This window comes from Phocoena sinus, chromosome 15 (assembly GCF_008692025.1).
Source record: "Phocoena sinus isolate mPhoSin1 chromosome 15, mPhoSin1.pri, whole genome shotgun sequence".
Taxonomy (NCBI): domain Eukaryota; kingdom Metazoa; phylum Chordata; class Mammalia; order Artiodactyla; family Phocoenidae; genus Phocoena; species Phocoena sinus.
Genome location: NC_045777.1, coordinates 64,761,484 through 64,782,188, shown reverse-complemented (window position 1 = coordinate 64,782,188; position 20,705 = coordinate 64,761,484). Strand labels below are relative to the sequence as shown.

Sequence of the window (20,705 nt, the reverse complement as noted above, 5' to 3'; positions counted from 1 at the left end):
AGTAGAGTAATCTTTACCCCGTCGGGATCTTTGAAAGAACAATTTAGCATTCTCATCTCCATGGCAACCCTTTACCCGGTCGGTCTGAGTGATTGATAGTGATCGCATCCAATAGAATCTTTTCATTTGACGTTTCCAACCAATCGAGTGGAAGCAGGTGGCCCAGGGCGTTTCCACCGAGGCAAGAGCGGGTCTTATCTGCCTTACGTCGGCCGTGCGTCATCAGTCTGCGCCAAGGGCACGGTTGCTCTGTTCAAGAAGTGGTTCCCCTGTTGCCGCGGCAATGAGCTACACCCGGGCGGCTGCGGCTTGCTGTCTGTGGCAGCTGCGCACGGGCGCCCCGAGGTCCCTCTCAGGTAAAGGGGGAGCATTACCGTGGCCCCGCCCCGTGCCGGCGAGCCAGGGAATTTTCTCCTGAGGCTTGGGTCGGAGAGGTCACGGGGAAGACGTTCACTACGTCACAGGGCTGCGACGGAGCGCGACTGAGCGGCTGGAAAAGCGGGGCTAAGCCAGTAGTGCGCCGCGGGTCCGCCGGGCGGGAAGTGGGGTGGTTTTCCGCAGTGACCGTCTGGAGTGCCGGTTCCGGGTCGGCGCATTGAGGATGACCTAATTGCGCACCTGTTACGTGACGTCACTGCAGGTGTGGTCGGCGTTCCGGACTGAGGACAGTTGGCGACCTTAAAAATTTAGTGTCCTGGGGACGGGGGGGGGGGTGGGGGGTGTCCTCCTCGTAGCCTTTGCTCAGGGCCTCGTAGGTAGTCCTACGACCAGCAGCGTCCGCTTGCCCCCGACACCTCCACCCCTCACCCCGGAGCTTGTTAGAAACGCGGATTCTCAGGTCCCTCCCCTGACCTACTGGATCGCTATGTCAGTATTTTAACAAGACCTTCGAATGATTCGTGTGCATTTGCAAGTTTGAGAGGCACCAGGGTATTGGAAGGAGTATCGAATTGGGAGTAGGGAGACTTAGGCCTGGATCCTGGCTCCTCCTTTCCTCATTTCATCCGAGGTGCCTCAGAAAATTGTGAGGTCATTTTCTCAAAGTTAAATCATTCGTGTACCACCTTGACGACTTTTGCCTTATAGCAATACCACTTGTATTTTGATTACTAAAGGTTTTTTTTTTTTCCCTAAACCGTGTCCCATTTTAAATTAAGTAATTTCACGGAAACTAGATCCTTATGGTAAACAGAAAACCAGTATCGCCTGTCCCAAGAAAAGTAATCATAAAAAATAAATACGCTGAAAACAAGAAGTTATTGTGTTAGATACTGTTGCCTACCAAGGCTTGAACCCAAGATCATCTTTCTTTCTGGTAAGAAAGGGAGGTTAGCAAGTGTTAGGAAGATGTTTAAGATGTGTCAGCTGTAAACTGAGACCATCTCCTTGATGAAGACAAAAAAATTGGAAGAGAATAACTCTTGCTGAAAAACATGGGTGTTATTTAATGCATGTTCATAGCCACTTAAGGTCTTCCTATAAACCACATGAAACCTCCTAGGTACCATCATAGGTATGTGTTTCACATTTTGGGAAAACATGAATATAAAATGATGCATTTGAGAGCTTCTAGCTCTGGGCCTCAATTTTATATATTATTTCTCAGTTTTATTTTAAAGTGTGTGACAGTGCAGGCAAAACTCAGAGGACTGTTGAACATGATTTTTAATGCTCCTTAGTTGAGCCAATACCAGAATAAGAATCATTCTTTTTCATTTAAAGAGTTACTTTGCTTCCTGTATCTCATTTTACCTTCATGATAACTCATTAAGAAAGGTTTTATTATTGCATGTTTTCCCTTAAAAAGGAAATAACCTGATCATTCCCAATTTTATATGTAAGAAATGGCAATTCTGAATTGTCTAAGGTCTGTGTTAGAGACAGGATATGTATTTTCTGGCTCTAGCTCTGTGCCCCATCTGTGATCCATACTGTAGAAATATGTTGCTAAATCTTCCCTTCCCAACCCTCCCCTTAAGAAACCAATTTGCACCAATGTACGTTCTCACTAACAGTAAAGTGGAAATAATAATAGCAATAATGTTCTCTGTAGAAAAACTAAAAATAGAGAAAAGGAGTAGGAAGAAATTTAGTATGTCAACCCCAATATCTAGAGATAACACTAATGACCATGTGGTGAATTTCAGAATGTAATTTCTACTATTTTAAAGTGGTTACAAATAGAGAAAAATCTCCTATATTGGTAAAGGAGATTTTTATAAATAATGTTTTGCCCATCTGTGATCCATACTGTACTTTTTTTTTCCTTTTCCATTATGGTTTATTATAGGATATTGAATATAGTTCCTTGTGCTATATAGTAGGACCTTGTTGTTTAATATAGTAGTTTGTATCTGCTAATCCCAAACTCCTAATTTATCCCGCCCCCACCCCCTTTCCCCTTTGGTCACCATAAGTTTGTTTTCTATGTCTGTGAGTCTGTTTCTTAAGTTCATGTTAATTTCTTAATAATTTCACATTTTAGATTCCACATATAAGTGATATCATATGGTATTTGTCTTTCTCTGTCTTACATCACTTAGTATGATAATCTCTAGGTCCATCCATGTTGCTACAGATGGCATTATTTCACTCTTTTATGGCTGAAGAGTATTCCATTGTGTGTGTGTGTGTGTGTGTGTGTGTGTGTGTGTGTGTGTATAGGTCTTTATCCATTCATCTGTCGATGGGCATTTAGGTTGCTTCCATGTCTTGGCTGTTGTAAATAGTGCTGCTGTGAACATTGGGGTGCATGTATCTTTTCGAATTAGAGTTTTGTCCAGATATATGCCCAGGAGTGGGATTGCTGGATCATATGGCAACTCTGTTTTTAGTTTTTTGAGGAACCTCCATATTGTTCTCCATAGTGGCCGCACCAGTTAGGGTTCCCTTTTCTCCACACCCTCTCCAGCATTTGTTATTTGTAGACTTTTTTTTTTTTTTTTTTTTTTTGTGGTACGCGGGCCTCTCACTGTTGTGGCCGCTCCCATTGCGGAGCACAGGCTCCGGACGCACAGGCTCAGCAGCCATGGTTCACAGGCCTAGCCGCTCCGCGGCATGTGGGATCTTCCCGGACCGGGGCACGAACCCGTGTCCCCTGCATCGGCAGGCGGACTCTCAACCACTGCGCCACCAGGGAAGCCCATTTGTAGACTTTTTAATGGCCATTCTGACGGGTGTAAGGTGGTATCTCATTGTAGTTTTGATTTGAATTTTTCTAATTAGCAATGTTGAGCACCTTTTCATGTGTCTGTTGGCCATCTGTTTGTCTTCTTTGGAGAAGTGTCTAAGACTTCCGCCCATTTTTTGATTGGGTTGTTTGTTTTTTTGTTATTGAGCTGTATGAACTGTTTGTTATTTTGGAAATTAAGCCCTTGTGGGTTGCATTGTTTGCAAATATTTTCTCCCAGTCCGTAGGTTGTCTTTTCATTTTGTTTATGGTTTCCTTTGCTGTGCAAAAGCTTATAAGTTTGATTAGGTCCCATTGTTTATTTTTGCTTTTATTTCTATTGCCTTGGGAGGCTGGCCTAAGAAAACATTGGTGTGATTTATGTCTGAGAATGTTTTGCCTATGTTCTCTTCTAGGAGTTTTATGGTGTCATGTCTTAATATGTAAGTTTTTAAGCCAGTTTGAGTTGGTTTTTGTGTATGGTGTGAGGGTGTGTTCTAACTGCATTGATTTACATTTGGCTGTCCAGCTTTCCCAACACCACTTGCTGAAGAGACTGTCTTTTCTCCATTGTATATTAATTGGCAAAGATTAATTGGCCATAGGTGTGTGGGTTTATTTCTGGGCTCTCTATTCTATTCCATTGATCCATATGTCTATTTTTGTGCCAGTACCACACTGTTTTGATTACTGTAGCCTTGTAATATTGTCTGAAGTCTGGGAGGGTTATGCCACCAGCTTTGTCCTTTATCCTCAGGATTGCTTTGGCAATTCTGGGTCGTTTATGGTTCCATATAAATTTTAGGATTATTCGTTCTAGTTCTGTGAAAATGGCCGTGGGTAATTTGATAGGGATCACATTAAGTCTGTAGATTGTTCTGGGTAGTTTGGCCATTTAAATAATATTAATTTTTCCAATCCAGGAGTGTCCATCCCATACTTTTTAAAGAGACCTTGCAAAGATTATGAAAAGATAGAAATAGTAAATATTACAATACCCCACCCTCCACACATACTCCCAAAAAGCATTTATTAGGTGCCTGAATCTGGAAGAGTGTTGCAGTGCTAGGGAAAATTCAAGTATGTTTTTAATAGAAATATAATTCTCCCCATCAGAAGTCAGATGTGCGTTTGAACTCACCCTCATCCTGTGCACTCAGCCCCTTGCTATTTCTCAGTAAGTGGTTTCTTAAAAATGAGTATTGAGGGATTTCCCAATGGTCCAATGGTTAGGACTTGGCGCTTTCACTACCGAGGGCCTGGGTTCAATCCCTGGTCGGGGAACTAAGATCCCGCAAGCCATGGGGAGCGGCCAAAAAAAAGAGTATTGAGTTGTCTTTAAAGTTCTTTCCCATTAACACGTTTCTGGATGGGAGTAACAAAATAAAAGAACAAGCAAACAAGATTACTTTAAAAAATAGAGTCATCTCATCGTTTTCAATTTTAATTGGGCCCCATCTTTCTATAAGGAGGCCAGACCAATGGAAGCACCAGTCCTTGGACTTGGAGGCAAAAACTTGAGACAGGTTACCTTGACTTTGTCAAATGTCTCAAATTAGTCTCCACATAAAAACATGGCCACGGACCACAGTAACCCACTGTCTGATGGCACAGATCTGAGTGGTACCTTACACCTGGCAGAACTTGGACTCCATCCAGTTTCTTGAGTCAAATATGCTCGGTGAGATGGAGCAGGTTATATGTGGAAGACTGGATCACAGCTGGGTCACCATGCTTCGGACCCCTAATATCCACTGCTCTTTTGTTTAGTCATTTAAAATCCCCTGCCTGAAAAGTTCAAATGCAGAACTCCCTCATATTTCATCAGGCCTACCCCATCACTGTGTCCAAAGCACTCAAGCCTTTTTTAATGGAAAAACAAACAAACTATAGATGTATCCAAAACGAAACTTTCTGCACATTGTGTGGGTGTTCAAGTTAGCCTAAATGAAAAGAAGTATCTATTAAACACACAGTAGTCATACATAAGAGCCTTGAAACACATCTCAAGATGATATCAATACAGGTCAAAGTTCACATTCCAAACTAAATGGTCTCTCTGAGTCTCTATCTCCATATCTTCAAAATGAGTTGATAATACCTTATACATCTAAACATGTTACAAAACTCTTCTCTTAGGGGATAGAACTTGGGGAATGCCCTAATGTAAGCCTCAGAGATTACAGTCAAGGTGTTACTGTTTGGAGATTTTTTTAAAAGACAAAATCTAATCTATCCTGAAGAATTTATATTTTGAAAGCAAGAAGAGTTCAGTTGAATTAAGTACCATAATGAGATGAAACCTAAGCTCCAAGGCTAAATTCTCAAAGTCAGATGCCCACGGGTGCGGATATTTTTAGGAGAAATTAAATCTACAGTTTGTAACCTTGGCTGCAGAGAGGATTTGTGCACAGAACTTTTCAAAAACATCTGTGTCCCCCTCCCAGAGATCAACTGGGGAGGAGCATCCGTGCTTTTGAGAGCTCCCTAGGGGTTCTGTACAGCCAGGGTTGGGAGCAGAGCAAGCCGGCACGAGTGAGTGGACTGGAGAACCATGCCCATCTAGAGGCAGCTACCACGTTAACTGCCTGGTGAGAAGACAGGATCAGTATTTCTAGATCATCATACACTTAGATTGAAGCCAGAGTCCAGATCTTCAGTTAAAATCTTCTATGTTTTAAATATTGGTAACTAATTTACTTCAAAAAACAAAACAAAAACCATTGCAGATTAAACAGAATACACCCGTGGGCGTACCCCACCTATGGGGAGCTTATTTGTGACCTTTGCTCTAAGGTGCCTCTTTTTCTGTCTATGAAGGAAACAACTCAGTTTTACCCGAGAGTAATGGAGAGTAAACACTTGCGTTGCAGCTTATGGAAGAAGAATCAGTGTCAGATTTTGCAGTTCGGGAGTGACCTTAGACAATATCAGTCGGGCAGCTGTGGATCGAATAATCCGGGTGGATCATGCAGGTGAATATGGAGCGAACCGCATCTACGCAGGGCAGATGGCCATCCTGGGTCGGACGAGCATCGGGCCGGTCATTCAGGTGGGCGCCTCTTTATCTGAGTAATGAATCGCATTGGGTCATGCCTTCTCAAGGGAGATACTGTTGTCCCCAGGCAAGCAAGAATTGGTTGTGCAGGTGGGGATGGAGGAGTAAGAAGCATATTATTATTTATTTATCAAGCACATACATTTAGTACATAAACACATACAGTACATCTGTAGTATTAAAATATCTTGGTGGGGGGCGGTGCGGGGGATAGAAAAGGGCTGAGAGTCAGCGTTAAGTAAAAGCGCCAGTTGTGAGACGTGGTCCCGCCCATAGTGGAGGCCAGTGGAGATATTTTATATTGAGAGGCAGACGGTCGGGCCTGGGCTTTATAGTCACACAGACTATAAAGGTTCACATTCCAGCTGTCTCCCGGTGTGACCTGGGGGAAGTCACATGACCTCTCCATTTCCATATCTGCAAAATGAGCTGTTAACACCTCATGAGGTTTTGGTGAAGAATAAATGAGCTGGTGTAGAGCTGGCTAATACCATGCCTGGCATGTAATAGACACTTAGCACATGTTAAATTGCCTGCTCTGAGCCCTTGGGCAAGTTACTTAACCTCTCTGTGCCTCACTTTCTTCGTCTGTAAAATGAGGATAATAAGTTTGTCCTTCACAAAGCAGTTGTGCAGATTAAGTTAATTACGTATGTAAAGCTATTTGACAGTACTTGGCTATAGGACATACTCTTAAGTGTTAGCTCTTATAATCATTCTCCCTTTTTTCTTTGATGTAAATGATACATTTCTGGCTCTCTGAAAGGAGCTTATATAAAATGTAATATTCTGCCCTTCTGATTTTGAAATGGGCTAAACATCTCATTTCTTTTGGGTGCGCACTCTTGTCCTTGAATAGGCGCGTTGTGGGTCGGAGGAGCTTCTTCTGGCACCATGGTTCGGGGTCGGCTTCTCTGGAATTAAGATTACAGATGCATCTTTTGGTTTGCTGTCACTCTCTTCTCCGTAGCCTGATGTTTAGGGTTTTTCTTCGACAATTCAAGGGGAATGGGAGAAATAGCAGTTCTCATCATTTTGCCCGTTTTGCTTCCTTTACCACACATGGACAGGGCATTAGTTTCCTTGGTATATAGCAGGTGGTCTCTGTGGAATTGCTTGCATGTCTTTGTTTTTATGTTTCTTACAGAAAATGTGGGATCAAGAAAAGGACCACTTGAAAAAGTTCAATGAGTTGATGGTTGCATTCAGGGTGCGGCCAACCATTCTGATGCCCTTTTGGAATGTGCTGGGCTTTGCACTGGGTATGTGTCTGTCCAGAAGAGCCTGTGTGAGCTTAGGGATCTGGGGTGATTGAATCATTAAATAACCACTTCTGCAATTCTTGCTGTGTCCTCTTACAACCTTTTAATTTACTTAATATTTTTCTGAAGTTAAATTGACTTTTTTTGGCTTACATTTATTTAAGATAGAATCTTAAAATCAGAACTTTTATAAATAGAAGGTACAGTGAAAATAAATACAACAGAGAGGAAAAAAGCTAGAGCAATTCAATTGTAGCCAGATGGTGTTCCTTGATGAAGGTTCTAAACCTGAGATCTGCTCACTCTTAAAAAGGGAGAGTCAGGGAATTCCCTGATGGTCCAGTGGTTAGGACTCGGCGCTTTCACTGCCTGGGTTCAATCCCTGGTCGGGGAACTAAGATCCCGCAAGCCACGAGGCACGGCCAAAAAAAGAAGGGTGGCGGGGGGAATCAGTGGTATAGCGGAACCCAAAACACACTCACCCTCAGTGAAGACTCACTCCTGCCATAATCGGAAGGTTTGAAAAAGCATTGAAAAAAGAACATTCTTACTATGTGATTCAGGGTTTAACACTGTGATCTGGTACCACCTAAAACTGTGGTTTTCTAGGGGGGCAAGTTGCTCCTGAGGATGCTTGGCAACATCTAAAGACATTTTTGGTTGTCACAACTGGGGATGCCACTGGCACCTAGTGGGTAAAGGCCAAGGGTGCTGTTAAACAGCCCACAGTGTTCAGGACATTCCCCCACAACAAGGAATTATCCAGCCCCAGAGTCCAGGGTGCCCAGGTGACAAACCCTGACCTCAGCTGATCTCCATCCCCAGTGGTATCAGCCCCATCCTTTGCCTTCTGGGTCTGACAATTCCAGGTGCGGGAACTGCCCTGCTTGGGAAGGAGGGCGCAATGGCCTGCACAGTTGCTGTGGAAGAGTCCATAGCACACCACTACAACAACCAGATCAGGATGCTGATGGAGAAGGAGCCTGAAAAGTATGAAGAGCTTCTTCAGGTATTTGACTCGCTCTGGAAGGGGCTGCTGGGGGGGAAGGGCAGATATGCAGTTTGGTAAGAGGAACAAAATAGAGTGTTAGGGAATTGTGATGCCTCGGAAACCTAGGGCAGCACCTCATTTTAAAAGCAAGCAAACTGAGGCAGCTGAAGCCGAATGCCCTGTCACGTGCTTGGGCAGAGCTAGGACTGAAACCCGTGTTTCCTGAGCCCAGACCTGTATTCTCTCTGCTTCCGGATCATTGATAGATTCTGAGCAAATGCCATGAGTACAAACCCTTCAGATTAAATAAATAAATATCCTCAGAAATTTTCTACAGCAAATAAGGGAACTGTTTAATTTTTTTGAAGCTAAGTCAGTGGCCAACCACCTGTTTCTGTAAATAAAGTTTTGTTGGAACACAGCTGCACCCATCTGTCTACATGTCCATGGCTGCTGTCCCCTCTACGATGGAAGAGTTGAGTTGTTGTGACAGGGACCTTACAGCCCCAAAAGCTTGAAGTACTGACTCTGGCCCTTTGTAGGAAAAGTTTGCCTACCTGTGTCTTAGATGATAATATGAGGCTTTAGTCTCCAAAATAAGTCAGAACAGCAGGGAGCTGGTAGGCTGACTTGCTTCCATTTCTTTTTCCTTAATCAGGTGATAAGGAAATTTCGGGATGAAGAGCTTGAGCACCATGACATAGGCCTCGAACACGACGCAGAACTGGTGGGGACCCCCCTTTACTGTTTGCTTGTGGTGACCTTATTTGGAAGGATGAGGGATGGGAAGGTTTCTGTTCCCAGAAAGATACAAAGTGGCTGTCAGACAAAGAGAACCAATACATTGCTTGACAGAAAGCCAGCAAATGCCTTCCTCCCAACTGGGAATCTTATTTCTTGCTTCTCTTCCTTATCCTTTGACCCAGCACTTTCTCCCTCTCAGGTGAGAAACCAGTTGGGTCAAACGTTTTGGATGCAGCAGAGGCATTCCAATCTTTTGAATAGGTTTTTTTTTTTCCCAATTAAAATAAATTGTTTCTTAGATCTCATTACTTATCCAGAGAAGTCCCAACCCTGCCATGCCGGGCCTGTACCTTACAACTGAAGGTGAACATAGAGCAGGTTTCTTTGCTTTGCTTATTGTTGTTGTTTTTAACAGGCTCCAGCGTACGCTGTTCTGAAGAGTGTTATCCAGGCTGGATGCAGCGTGGCAATATATTTATCAGAAAGACTGTAAAGTATGTCCACTGTTCCTTGTGTATAAACGATGATAGTAATTTAACAAGTGACAATAGCAGAAAAGGAAACGTACAGTTACTGTTCTGTGAATTTGTTAATAAACTGCGAGAGGTTTTTTTGTTAATAAAATTCTCCAGTGTTGATTTTTTTTTTTTTTTTGCGGTATGTGGGCCTCTCACCGTTGTGGCCTTTCCCGTTGTGGAGCACGGGCTCCGAACGCGCAGGCCCAGCGGCCATGGCTCACGGCCCCAGCCGCTCCGCAGCATGTGGGATCTTCCTGGACTGGGGCACGAACCCATGTCCCCTGCATTGGCAGGTGGACTCTCAACCACTGCGCCACCAGGGAAGCCCCTCCAGTGTTGATTTTTCTCTGTGCTGCTTTATGGCCATAAGGCTGACAGTTCACCAGGTGCATTCAGATTATAGCAAAACAAGCTGGTCCTTGTTTGGTCTGTAGTTAATTTTTTCATAAAGCATTAAGAATGAATCATTAAGAAAGTAACAGAAATCTTCAAGAGAAAAAAAAAAGAGTTTACTGGTAACACAAAGTAATTTAAAACACAATGATGTTTAAGATTGACCAAGCAAGACTGCTGAGCCCATCAGGTAAGCGGAAGACTGACTGACATTGGTTTTTTTTTTTAACATCTTTATTGGGGTATAATTGCTTTACAATGGTGTGTTAGTTTCTGCTTTATAACAAAGTGAATCAGTTATACATATACACATGTTCCCATATCTCTTCCCCCCTGCCCCGCGTCTCCCTCCCTCCCACCCTCCCCATCCCACCCCTCCATGCAGTCACAAAGCACCAAGCTGATATCCCTGTGCCATGCGGCTGCTTCCCACTAGCTATCTACCTTACGTTTGGTAGTGTATATATGTCCATGACTCTCTCTCGCCCTGTCACAGCTCACCCTTCCCCCTCCCCATATCCTCAAGTCCGTTCTCCAGTAGGTCTGTGTCTTTATTCCTGTCTTACCCCTAGGTTCTTCATGACATTTTTTTTTCTTAAATTCCATATATATGTGTTAGCATACGGTATTTGTCTTTTTCTTTCTGACTTACTTCACTCTGTATGACAGACTCTAGGTCTATCCACCTCATTACAAATAGCTCAATTTCGTTTCTTTTTATGGCTGAGTAATATTCCATTGTATATATGTGCCACATCATCTTTATCCATTCATCCGATGATGGACACTCAGGTTGTTTCCATCTCCGGGCTATTGTAAATAGAGCTGCAGTGAACATTTTGGTACATGACTCTTTTTGAATTTTGGTTTTCTCAGGGTATATGCCCAGTAGTGGGATTGCTGGGTCATATGGTAGTTCTATTTGTAGTTTTTTAAGGAACCTCCATACTGTTCTCCATAGTGGCTGAACCAATTCACATTCCCACCAACAGTGCAAGAGTGTTCCCTTTTCTCCACACCCTCTCCAGCATTTATTGTTTCTAGATTTTTTGATGATGGCCATTCTGACTGGTGTGAGATGATATCTCATTGTAGTTTTGATTTGCATTTCTCTAATGATTAATGATGTTGAGCATCCTTTCATGTGTTTGTTGGCAGTCTGTGTATCTTCTTTGGAGAATTGTCTATTTAGGTCTTCTGCCCATTTTTGGATTGGGTTGTTTGTTTTTATGTTATTGAGCTGCATGAGCTGCTTGTAAATTTTGGAGATTAATCCTTTGTCGACTGACATTGTTTTTATTGTGAATTGTGGGTTTAGAGCAGGTTACTTCCATCAGAGAATATACTAAATTGTGGATTATTTGTGAAGTTGAATCATAATCATTTCCTTTAGGTCTGTTCCCAAAAGAATGGGCCAAAACAGACTATAACTTTCATACTTTGTTGAAATCTTCTATGATTTTCAGATTGTTAAATTTATGAAAAAACCTAGATCAGTGGTATTCTTTTCTCTGACTGCACATTAGAATGTCCTGAAGAGCATTTTAGAATTTTTCAGGTTGTGAAGAAAAAATTCTGACTGAATTAGCGTGGGGCCCAGGATCAGAATGGTTTCGAAAGCTCCCAGGCGATTCTGTGGTGGGTCAGGGCTGGGGACCCCTGGACTAGATTGTCAGCTTCTCGTGGAGAAGAATCACGTCACTGGGTCTTTGTCTCCCACCCAGCGCCCTGTGTTTAATCAGTACCTCGTGATGGGCCGACTCGCCGCAGTGGGTCCTGTTTTGAAGGACTGTGACACCGGGATAGTGTGGACTAGTCCTCTACAACCTCTTTTTTCCTAGACAGAACATGAATTTAATCTTATGGGATCAAGTGAATCAATCTTCCGATAATAATTAAACATGGGAGGGAAGCGCTGAAGACAACTGAATTCCCAACTCTTGTGCTAGGTTACAAACAGATGTCTGTAGTATAGTTAGTGTAGTTGGTTAACAACTGAAAAGCCAAGTTTCCTACTCAGTTATTGCCTGTATCTCCATTATGTTATAAATGTGCATTTTATGTCTTTCCCGTAAAGACTATGAGTTTATTGAGGGCTAAACATCTTTTCCGGTTCCTGGTACATAGTAGGTACCCATTTAAAGGGAGGGAGGGACAAAACGTACATAAGTAGCTACCAAACTGGTAGGAAAATGGCCTCCATGGCTGTTCCTCTTCTCCTCTGGATCTCAGCGCCAGAGTTTCCCAGAGTGTGGTCCCTGGCTCTGTTCTGTCCATCATCTTTTTCTTGGTATCTCATCCTGCCTGTGGCTGACTCCTTCACAGTTGTATCTCCAGTCCAGGTTTCTCATTTTCAAATATCCATCTGCCTACAAGATCCCTCCACTTGGAAGTCAAGAGAATCCCAAGCTCCACACACCCCAAGCTGAGCTCCCTGCCTCCCCTCCCCCAGTCCTGCTTCCCCAGTGGCCTTCCCATCACAGGGAACGGCAACTCCATCCTTCGGGTCCTCAGGCCAAAAGCTCTACAGTCACCTTTGACACCTGCCTCTATTACAGTCCCATCAACCAGGACGTTCTTCAGGTTCTACCACATCCTCTTCACTGTCTCAACTGCTGCCACTCAGGTCCCTCCCACCCCATCTCTTACCTAGATTATTTTAGAAGCACTCTAACTGTTCTTCTTACCCTTGTCCTCCCACAATCCATTCTCAGCCCAGCAGCCGGAATGACCCTTTGAACCGTAAGTCAGGTCACAATGCTGCTCAGCTTAGACCCTCCCAGTGGCTTTCCCCAGTTACCACAGAATAAAAGTCACAGTCCCTAAAATGGTTTACGAGACCTACGTGATCTGGCCTTCTCTGACCAGTTCCCCTTCCTCAATCTGCTCTGGTCACGCCGGCCCCCTTCCTATTCCTTGAAATGCCAAGGCATGCTTCGGCCTTGTGGCCTTTGCAGTGGCTGTTCCCTCTGCCTGGAATCCTTTCCCCCAGATATCTGCATGGTCAAATCCCTCACTAACTCCTAATATTTTGTTCAAATGTCACTTTTGAAAGGACCCCTTTTTCAAAATTGCAGACCCCACCCCGCCACATGCCTCATCCCCCTTACTCTGCTCTGCTCTGCACTTTTCCCCCACAGCACTTACTGCCTTCTAGCATATTATATAATGTACTTGCTATGTTTTTTTGTCTGTTTCTCCCCACAAGAATGTAAGCTCTGTAGGGCAGAAGTCTCTGTTTTAATCACTGACACATAATGGGCACTCAATAACTAGTTGTTGATGGGATTGAATGAAGAAATTGCTCTCCCTTACTAGAAGTCATCTTTAGATAACTAGTAATTCAGAACTACTCCTCTGTGCATGTCAGCAAAATTCAGTGGAGATTGATTGAGAAGATGCTGAGCTGGGCCCCTGGCCCCCTGGTCTGTACAAATTGTTTTGCTATAAAACAGAATCTTTCAGCTGGGTGGTGGGGCCGGGGGTTGGGGGGAAATGCTACCAGGAAACCAAAGGAAGGCCATTCTCTACGTTTCCTGCTGATGATTTCAAAATTAGAGGCTGGAGTTTTGCATGTGAATCCACATGCAAAAGAATGACTTTAGAGCTGTACTTCACAGCATATAGAAAAATTAACTCAGAATGGACCACGAAAGCTCTTACACGAAAACATAAGGGTAAATCTTTGTGACCTTGGATTAGGCACCAGTTCTCTAGATACGACACCAAAAGCACAGGCAATGAAAGAAAAAAATAAAGTGGACTTCATCAAAATAAAAACTTTTGTTTTTGGAAGAACACTATCATGAAAGTGAGAAGACCACCAACAGAACAAGAGAGGATATTTGCAAATCATATATCTGATAAGGGATTTATATCTAGAATATATAAAGAACTCTTACAACTCAACAATAAGACAGATAGTCTAATTAAAAACAGGCAAATGGACATGTCTCCAAAGAAGATACACAAATGGCCAATAAGCATTTGAAAAACATGCTCAACATCATTACAGAAAACCACAATGAGATACCACTTTACACCCACTAGGATGGCTACAGTCAAAAAGATGGAAAGAAACAAGTGTCGGTGAGGACGTGGGGAAACTGGAGCTCTCATACACTGCTGATGGGAATGTAAAATGGTGCAGCCCCTTTGGAAAATAGTCCGGCGCTTCCTCAGTTAGTTACACATAGAATTACCATGGTACAGTTAACTCCTCTCCTAGGTATAAACTCAAAAGAAATGAAAATGTGTTCAAATAGGTAGTGGTACATGAATATTCACAGTAACATTGTTCATAATAGCCAGAAAGTAGAAACAACCCAAATGTCCATTAGCTGATGAATCAATAAACTAAATGTGGTATATTCATACGATGGAATATTCATCCATAAGAAGGAAGGAAGTACTGATACATGCTGTAACATGAGTATATGCTGAGTATATCAGCATGTACTGATACGTGCTGTAACACTGAGGAATATTATTCATCCATAAGAAGGAAGGGAGTACTGATACATGCTGTAACGTTGAGGAACTTTAAAAACGTGATGTTTGGTTACAGGGTTTCAGTATGGAAGGTGAAAATAGTTCTGGAGATGGATGGTGGCCATAGTTACGCAACAATGTGAATGTGCTTAATGCCACTGAACTCTACACATGAAAATGGTAAGACAGTAAATGTTATGTATATTTTACAGTAATAATTTTTTAAAAACATGCTAAGTGAAGGGAGCTGGACACAAAAGGCCATATATTGTATGAGTCCATTTATATGAAATGTCCAGAACAGGCAAATCCAGAGACAGAAAATAAACTAGTGGTGGCCTAGGACTTCAAGAGATGGGGGGAATGGGGAGGAGCTGCTAATGGATTTTGGGTTTCTTTTTGGGGTGTTGAATGTTCTAGAATTAGATGGTGGTGATGGACCTGTGAATATACTAAAAACCACTGGAACGTAGGCTTTTAAATGGTGAATTTTATGGTATGAATGGTATGGATGATAGCAATAAAAAAAATACAGGATTTGTAGTTTCATGCTATATTTGAAAGGAAATTCAGTCCAGGCTGTTGAATGGGGAAACAATTTCTTTAACGTACAGCCTTCAAGCCAGCAGAGCATGTGGAAGCCTTGATCTTCTGAGGTGCTGGTGCTGTTTCTTACCTTCCTGTATCAAAGCTCATTTTGTAAGTATTGCAGTCAGGAGTCTTAGTCCTGTGAAGGGACTTTGTTCAACCCTTATTAAAAGCCCAGATTTGCTGCTGTTTGCTTGGCATCCCCTTCAGAATTGATGTCTGATGTTTTATGCTTCTGAAATCTTCTAGAACAAGGCCAGAGAGATTTTCTGAATCCCTCTTTGATTGTTTTTAATTCCATTACAGCTTGTCCTCGTGTATTAACAAGGTAATCTTGTCTTTCTCTTACTTTACTGCTCTGATCTTTCAGAGGAAATGTGATTTTAAAATGGGACACCATCCAGAGATCATGCCAGGATGACAAAGGATATTATTCATGCAAGCAGTGCAATTCCAAAGAAGTGATCTGAGCTATAGTTCTTTGCATGTTTTTGATTCCCTCTCTACTCAGAAGTGGTCCACAGGGCTTCCCTGGTGGTGCAGTGGTTAAGAATCCACCTGCCGGGCTTCCCTGGTGGCGCAGTGGTTGGGAGTCCGCCTGCCGATGCAGGGGACGCGGGTTTGTGCCCCGGTCTGGGAGGATCCCGCATGCCGCGGAGCGGCTGGGCCTGTGGGCCATGGCCGCTGGGCCTGCGCGTCTGGAGCCTGTGCTCCACAACGGGAGAGGCCGCAGCGGTGAGAGGCCCGTGTACCGCAAAAAAAAAAAAAAAAAAAAAAAAAAATCCACCTGCCAATGCAGGGGACACGGGTTCGAGCCCTGGTCCGGGAAGATGCCGCAGAGCAACGAAGCCCGTGCACCACAGCTGCTGAGCCTGTGCTCTAGAGCCCAGGAGCCACAACTACTGAGCCCACGTGCCACAACTACTGAAGCCCACATGCCTAGAGCCCGTGCTCTGCAACAAGAGAAGCCACTACAATGAGAAGCCCATGCACTGCAACGAAGAGCAGCCCCGACCCGCCGCAACTAGAGAAAGCCCACGCATAGCAACGAAGGCCCAACGCAGCCAAAATTAAATTAAAAAATAGAAGTGGCCCACAGACCAATAGCAGTGGTATCACCTGGGAGCATGTTAGAAATGCAGAATTTGGGGCTTCACCCCAAACCTACCTAATCAGAATCTGCATTTTAACAAGATGTGGTAGTTTTAAAGTATGTCCACACGTTCCTTGATATTCCTCTGTTTGGTGGAGCCTAACTCCCCTTATCTTGAGTGTGGGCTGTCCTTAGTGACTTGTTTATAACAAACCATGAGGCAGAGATGGTGGAGTGCAACCTCCAAGGCAGCTAAGTCATGAAAGACCTCTCTCTAGGATCTCCTCCTTGGGGAAGCCAGAGTTGCCGTGAGGTGAGAACACTCAAGCAGTTAATCTGTGGAGAGGGTCACATGGCCAAGAACTGAGGCCCCCTGCCAACGATCATGTTGCACAACATCTCAGAAGTGAATCCTCAGCCTTGGTCAAGACTTCAGATGACATAACTGCAGCCAACATCCAGCCTGTAACCTGTGAAGACCCAGAGCCAGACCCACCCAGCTGAGTCTCTCCTGAACTCCTGACTCCCAGCAACTATGTTAGATGATAAATGTTCATTGTTTTCAACTGCTGGGTTTTGAGGTGAATTGTTATACAGAAATAACCAATACACAACACTTCCAGGTGATTTGGAAGCACATTACAGTTTGAGAAGCACCGAACTAGACCATGAACTCCAGGAAGGTAGAGACCACTTAGGCATTTCCTTATCTTTAGGGCTTGGTACAGTGCCTGACACTCAGTGAATTTTTGTTGGGCTAAATACAAGGTTAAATTGCCCTGTATTTTTAAAAATTAAAACTATTTTTGTAATAAATAGTGGATGTATGCACATGGTGAAATATTCCAAGAGTTAAAGGGTATTTACAGTGACAAGCATATCTCCGTTTGTTGATTACCAGGAAACTGTGACCACTTGCCTTACCTTGTGATTAACTATTAGCAATCTGCCACATTCCCTTTTCCCCCTCACTTCCAAAAGTAACACTTGCTTCAAAAACAATATAAACTAAAACAAAACAAAACCCAAAAACCAACAATATAAACTGCCTGTACATTAAAAAGAAAAGAAAAAAGCACCCCTTTCAAACTTATTCCCTAAAAGTAACCACTATTAATAGTCACTGTGTTCATTTCCAGACTCAAAAAGTCTATCCATACGTATACAGTTTTGGGTTTGTATTGTTCCCCAAACGGAGTAATACTGGGCATCTTGCCTTGACACGTGCGTTTTCCACTTCGTGACCGATATTGGCCACCTTTTCAAGTCAGCCCCTGCGGATTCACCTCGCCCCGCCGGCTGGCTGCTGCCTTGCCTCAGGGCCACCTGCGTCACGCGGCCCTGCGCCAGCGCTACCCACAGGCCCACCTGCACTGCCCTACAGCTGCACCCGGCGGCTCCCACACTGCCCCACCCAGCACTGCTCTCCCGACCCCCGCGCCGCACAGGAGGAAACGCTAGGTGCTGGAGAGGCTAGAACTTAACCACGAAGTCCCTCCGCCTCTTACGTACTCTCGACCCCCAGCGATGGGCATTTGGGGTTATTAACACAGAACTGGGGGACCTCTAATGCTTCAGGGACCACCTCTGAACACAGTCTCAATGGAGTTTCCAGAGGAGGGACCCCTTGGGGTCTTTAACCTTTCTGGAGATCCCAGACTTCTTTGACCATATAATAAAAGCTCTGGACCGTCACCCCTGGGCATCCTTAAGGTCTCTTGATCCGGGTGATTTGGGGAGAAGAAAACGTGACCTTTCCCAACCGCGAGGAACAAAAGAAACCTTTCCTCAAAATCGCTCTCTCTGGCTCTGCAGGAGCACAAAGCACTTTTCTACTGAATATGTTTTCAAAGGTTTAAAAGGCTCCTTTTGCCTTCGGGGACGTGCTTCCTCCCACTCCCGTTACCGAAATGGCAGCCCGGCAGGGCTGTGACTGAACCCCACGGGCCTTCGATCCGGATCCTGTAGGTAGATCTGCTCCCGGGCGCGCCAAGGTTGAGGAAGGTCTCGTGCTTTCCGGCGCCCGCCCGCCGCTATCACCAGAGGGCGCCCTCGCGCCGGCATTCCGAGTCCGCGGCCGGCCGCCGACCCGCCAGGCCCTGCCAGACGTCACGGGGACACGCCCGGCGGGCGAGACCAGGTCATTGCTAGGAGTGCTGATAATCCGGCCTCCGGATCTCCGCTGTAGGACGGGAGTGGAACGTCTCGTTCACACACTGCGAGATGCGGCGGGCTCACCTGGCTGCTCCTGTCTGCGCGGGCCCACTGACTTTAGCGTCCTTAACAGGGAGGACGCAATTTCTTTTTCAGAAAAGGGAGAGGAAAACACAGGGGAGGTCGATTAGTCTCCCTCTAGGGGTACCACACGATGAAACCGGCTTCAAGCGTCAAGCAGTGTCCGAGGAGTCTCACCGAATGTTTATTCATTAGGTCGTGCTGCTCCCTGGACATACGCCTTCCTCCCACCCACGTGCTCAACGCTTTGCCTGATGAAGGCTATTTGCCCTTCTAAACCCCCAGCTCATAGGGGAAGTCATCCCACACCGCATCTCCCATCCCCCACCCCTCAGCTTCTTGCATTTGTATTGCATCCCGTCATTACCTGCTTTCCTACCATCTCTCCAAGCCGGCAGCGAGCTTCTCAAAGTCAAGGGCTGTCCCCACACCTGGAGCTTAGCAGGCCCTCAGCTGACGTTTGATAAACCAATCTACGCTAAAAAATCACGTGGACTCATAGAATGGAGCAAAAGTAATTACAAGTAGTAACATGATCCTCCTGATCTCAGTATGAGCACACCTAGAAACTTCCGGACGTAAGTATGAAGTGGGGAGGGAGGGTCAACCTTGTGAGTGCCCTTCAGTCCTCTTGTCCATCTGCACCCCAAAGCCTGGCAAACACTTAACACATGACCATGTCTCTACTCTTGTCCTTTGAAACGCTTTTTATTCATTGCTGCTGTGGTTTTTGTTTATTTGTTTGTTTTATTTATTTATTTTTGGCTGCGTTGGGTCTTCATTGCTGCACGCGGGCTTTCTCTAGTTGCGGCGAGCAGGGGCTACTCTTTGTTTTGGTGCGCGGGCCTCTCATTGCGGTGGCTTCTCTCGTTGTGGAGCACGGGCTCTAGAAGCGTGGGATTCAGTAGTTGTGGCGCGCGTGCTCAGTAGCTGTGGCTCATGGGCTCTAGAGCGCAGGCTCAGTAGTTGTGGCACACGGGCTCTAGGCACGTGGGATTCAGTAGTTGTGGTGCGTGGGCTCAGTAGTTGTGGCTTGTGGACTCAGTAGTTGTGGCTCGTGGGCTCTAGAGCACAGGCTCAGTAGTTGTGGCACACGGGCTTAGTTGCTCCGTGGCATGTGGGATCTTCCTGGACCGGGGATCGAACCCTTGTCCCCTGCATCAGCAGGCAGATTCTTAACCACTGCGCCACCAGGGAAGCCCTGTGTTTTGTTTTTTGAGAGTTTCTTTTCATGATGCTTTCTTCCTTTTTTTGTTAACCTCAGCATTTCCAAGGTTATACAGAATTTCATACTGCTTCCTCCTGGAGTTCCTACTGGGCATGCACATCGGAATAAACTCTTGAGATTTAAAAAAATCTACAGATGCTCCCGCTCCACTCAGTCCTAGTGAAGCAGAAGCTTCTGGGCGGGGCCTAAGGTAGGAATATAATTTTAAAACGCATACAGCGGCTCTGATGTGCAGCCATGGTTAAGAATCAACGGTATAATTCCACAAGGACTTTATTTTAAGCCTGCCTCCAAATGGATGCCTTTCCCCTGCTTTACATCCTATTTTTCTGGGCTGATTTAAGATTTCCACGCTGCACCACTTCTCCGGCACTGCCTTCTGCTAAGATGTGACTTGTAGTTCCAGTTTTCTCCAGCCCATTCAGTGCCATGACAGCTGGAAACATATTCCAGACCAAGTTGTCTTCATCAGGTGGGAGCAGTGGTGAACAGCAGTGCTCCCTGTACTGCTGGGTGAGCAGCCTTTGTGCGGTATTTTCCATGCCTAACTTCCAACTGGCTTTACTGAAACAATAAAAAAAAACTGCGTGGAGATGCCACCTGTTGCACTTACTTCCTGTATGTGTGCTTAAATAAGACAACATGGGCATTAAAAAGAATAATTATCTCAGTCATCTGGATGCTTTAAGGTAGCATATTATTCTAAGTACTGTGGAATAAAGGAATTTTAGGACATGAAATTCACACTCCTTTTTTTATATTATTTAGAAGAGACACAACACAACATCTCACCTTTGCTTTAATAGGAAGTTGTTAGTTCCGCTAAATGAAAAATCCATAGGGTGTTCTTCAGGTATGGTTTGATCCAGGAGCTCAAACCAAACACTTGGCTTCTCTCTCTTCTCTCTTTTCTTTCCACAGGGTTGATATTAGGC

The 20,705-nt window shown here is 44.6% G+C and overlaps 1 protein-coding gene across 4 annotated transcripts; it reads left to right on the top strand.

The window, feature by feature from the left end:
* The first annotated feature begins 208 nt into the window (after window positions 1-208).
* COQ7 (coenzyme Q7, hydroxylase) lies at window positions 209-15,768 on the top strand. 4 transcript variants are annotated; one of them, XR_004345917.1, is made up of 8 exons: window positions 209-356; window positions 6,043-6,221; window positions 7,375-7,489; window positions 8,359-8,498; window positions 9,139-9,207; window positions 9,640-9,718; window positions 14,703-14,806; window positions 15,241-15,768. XR_004345917.1 is itself a non-coding variant. In XM_032606339.1 (7 exons), exons 1-6 carry the CDS (start codon window positions 284-286, stop codon window positions 9,715-9,717), a joined length of 654 nt encoding a protein of 217 aa, XP_032462230.1. In that variant the 5' UTR covers window positions 209-283; the 3' UTR covers window position 9,718; window positions 15,241-15,766. The 4 variants fall into 4 exon arrangements, 3 of the variants coding, with proteins under 3 accessions (XP_032462230.1, XP_032462231.1, XP_032462228.1); XM_032606339.1 differs by lacking the exon at window positions 14,703-14,806 and having other exon boundaries at window positions 15,241-15,766; XM_032606340.1 differs by lacking the exon at window positions 15,241-15,768 and having other exon boundaries at window positions 14,703-14,876.
* Window positions 15,769-20,705: the final 4,937 nt, after the last annotated feature.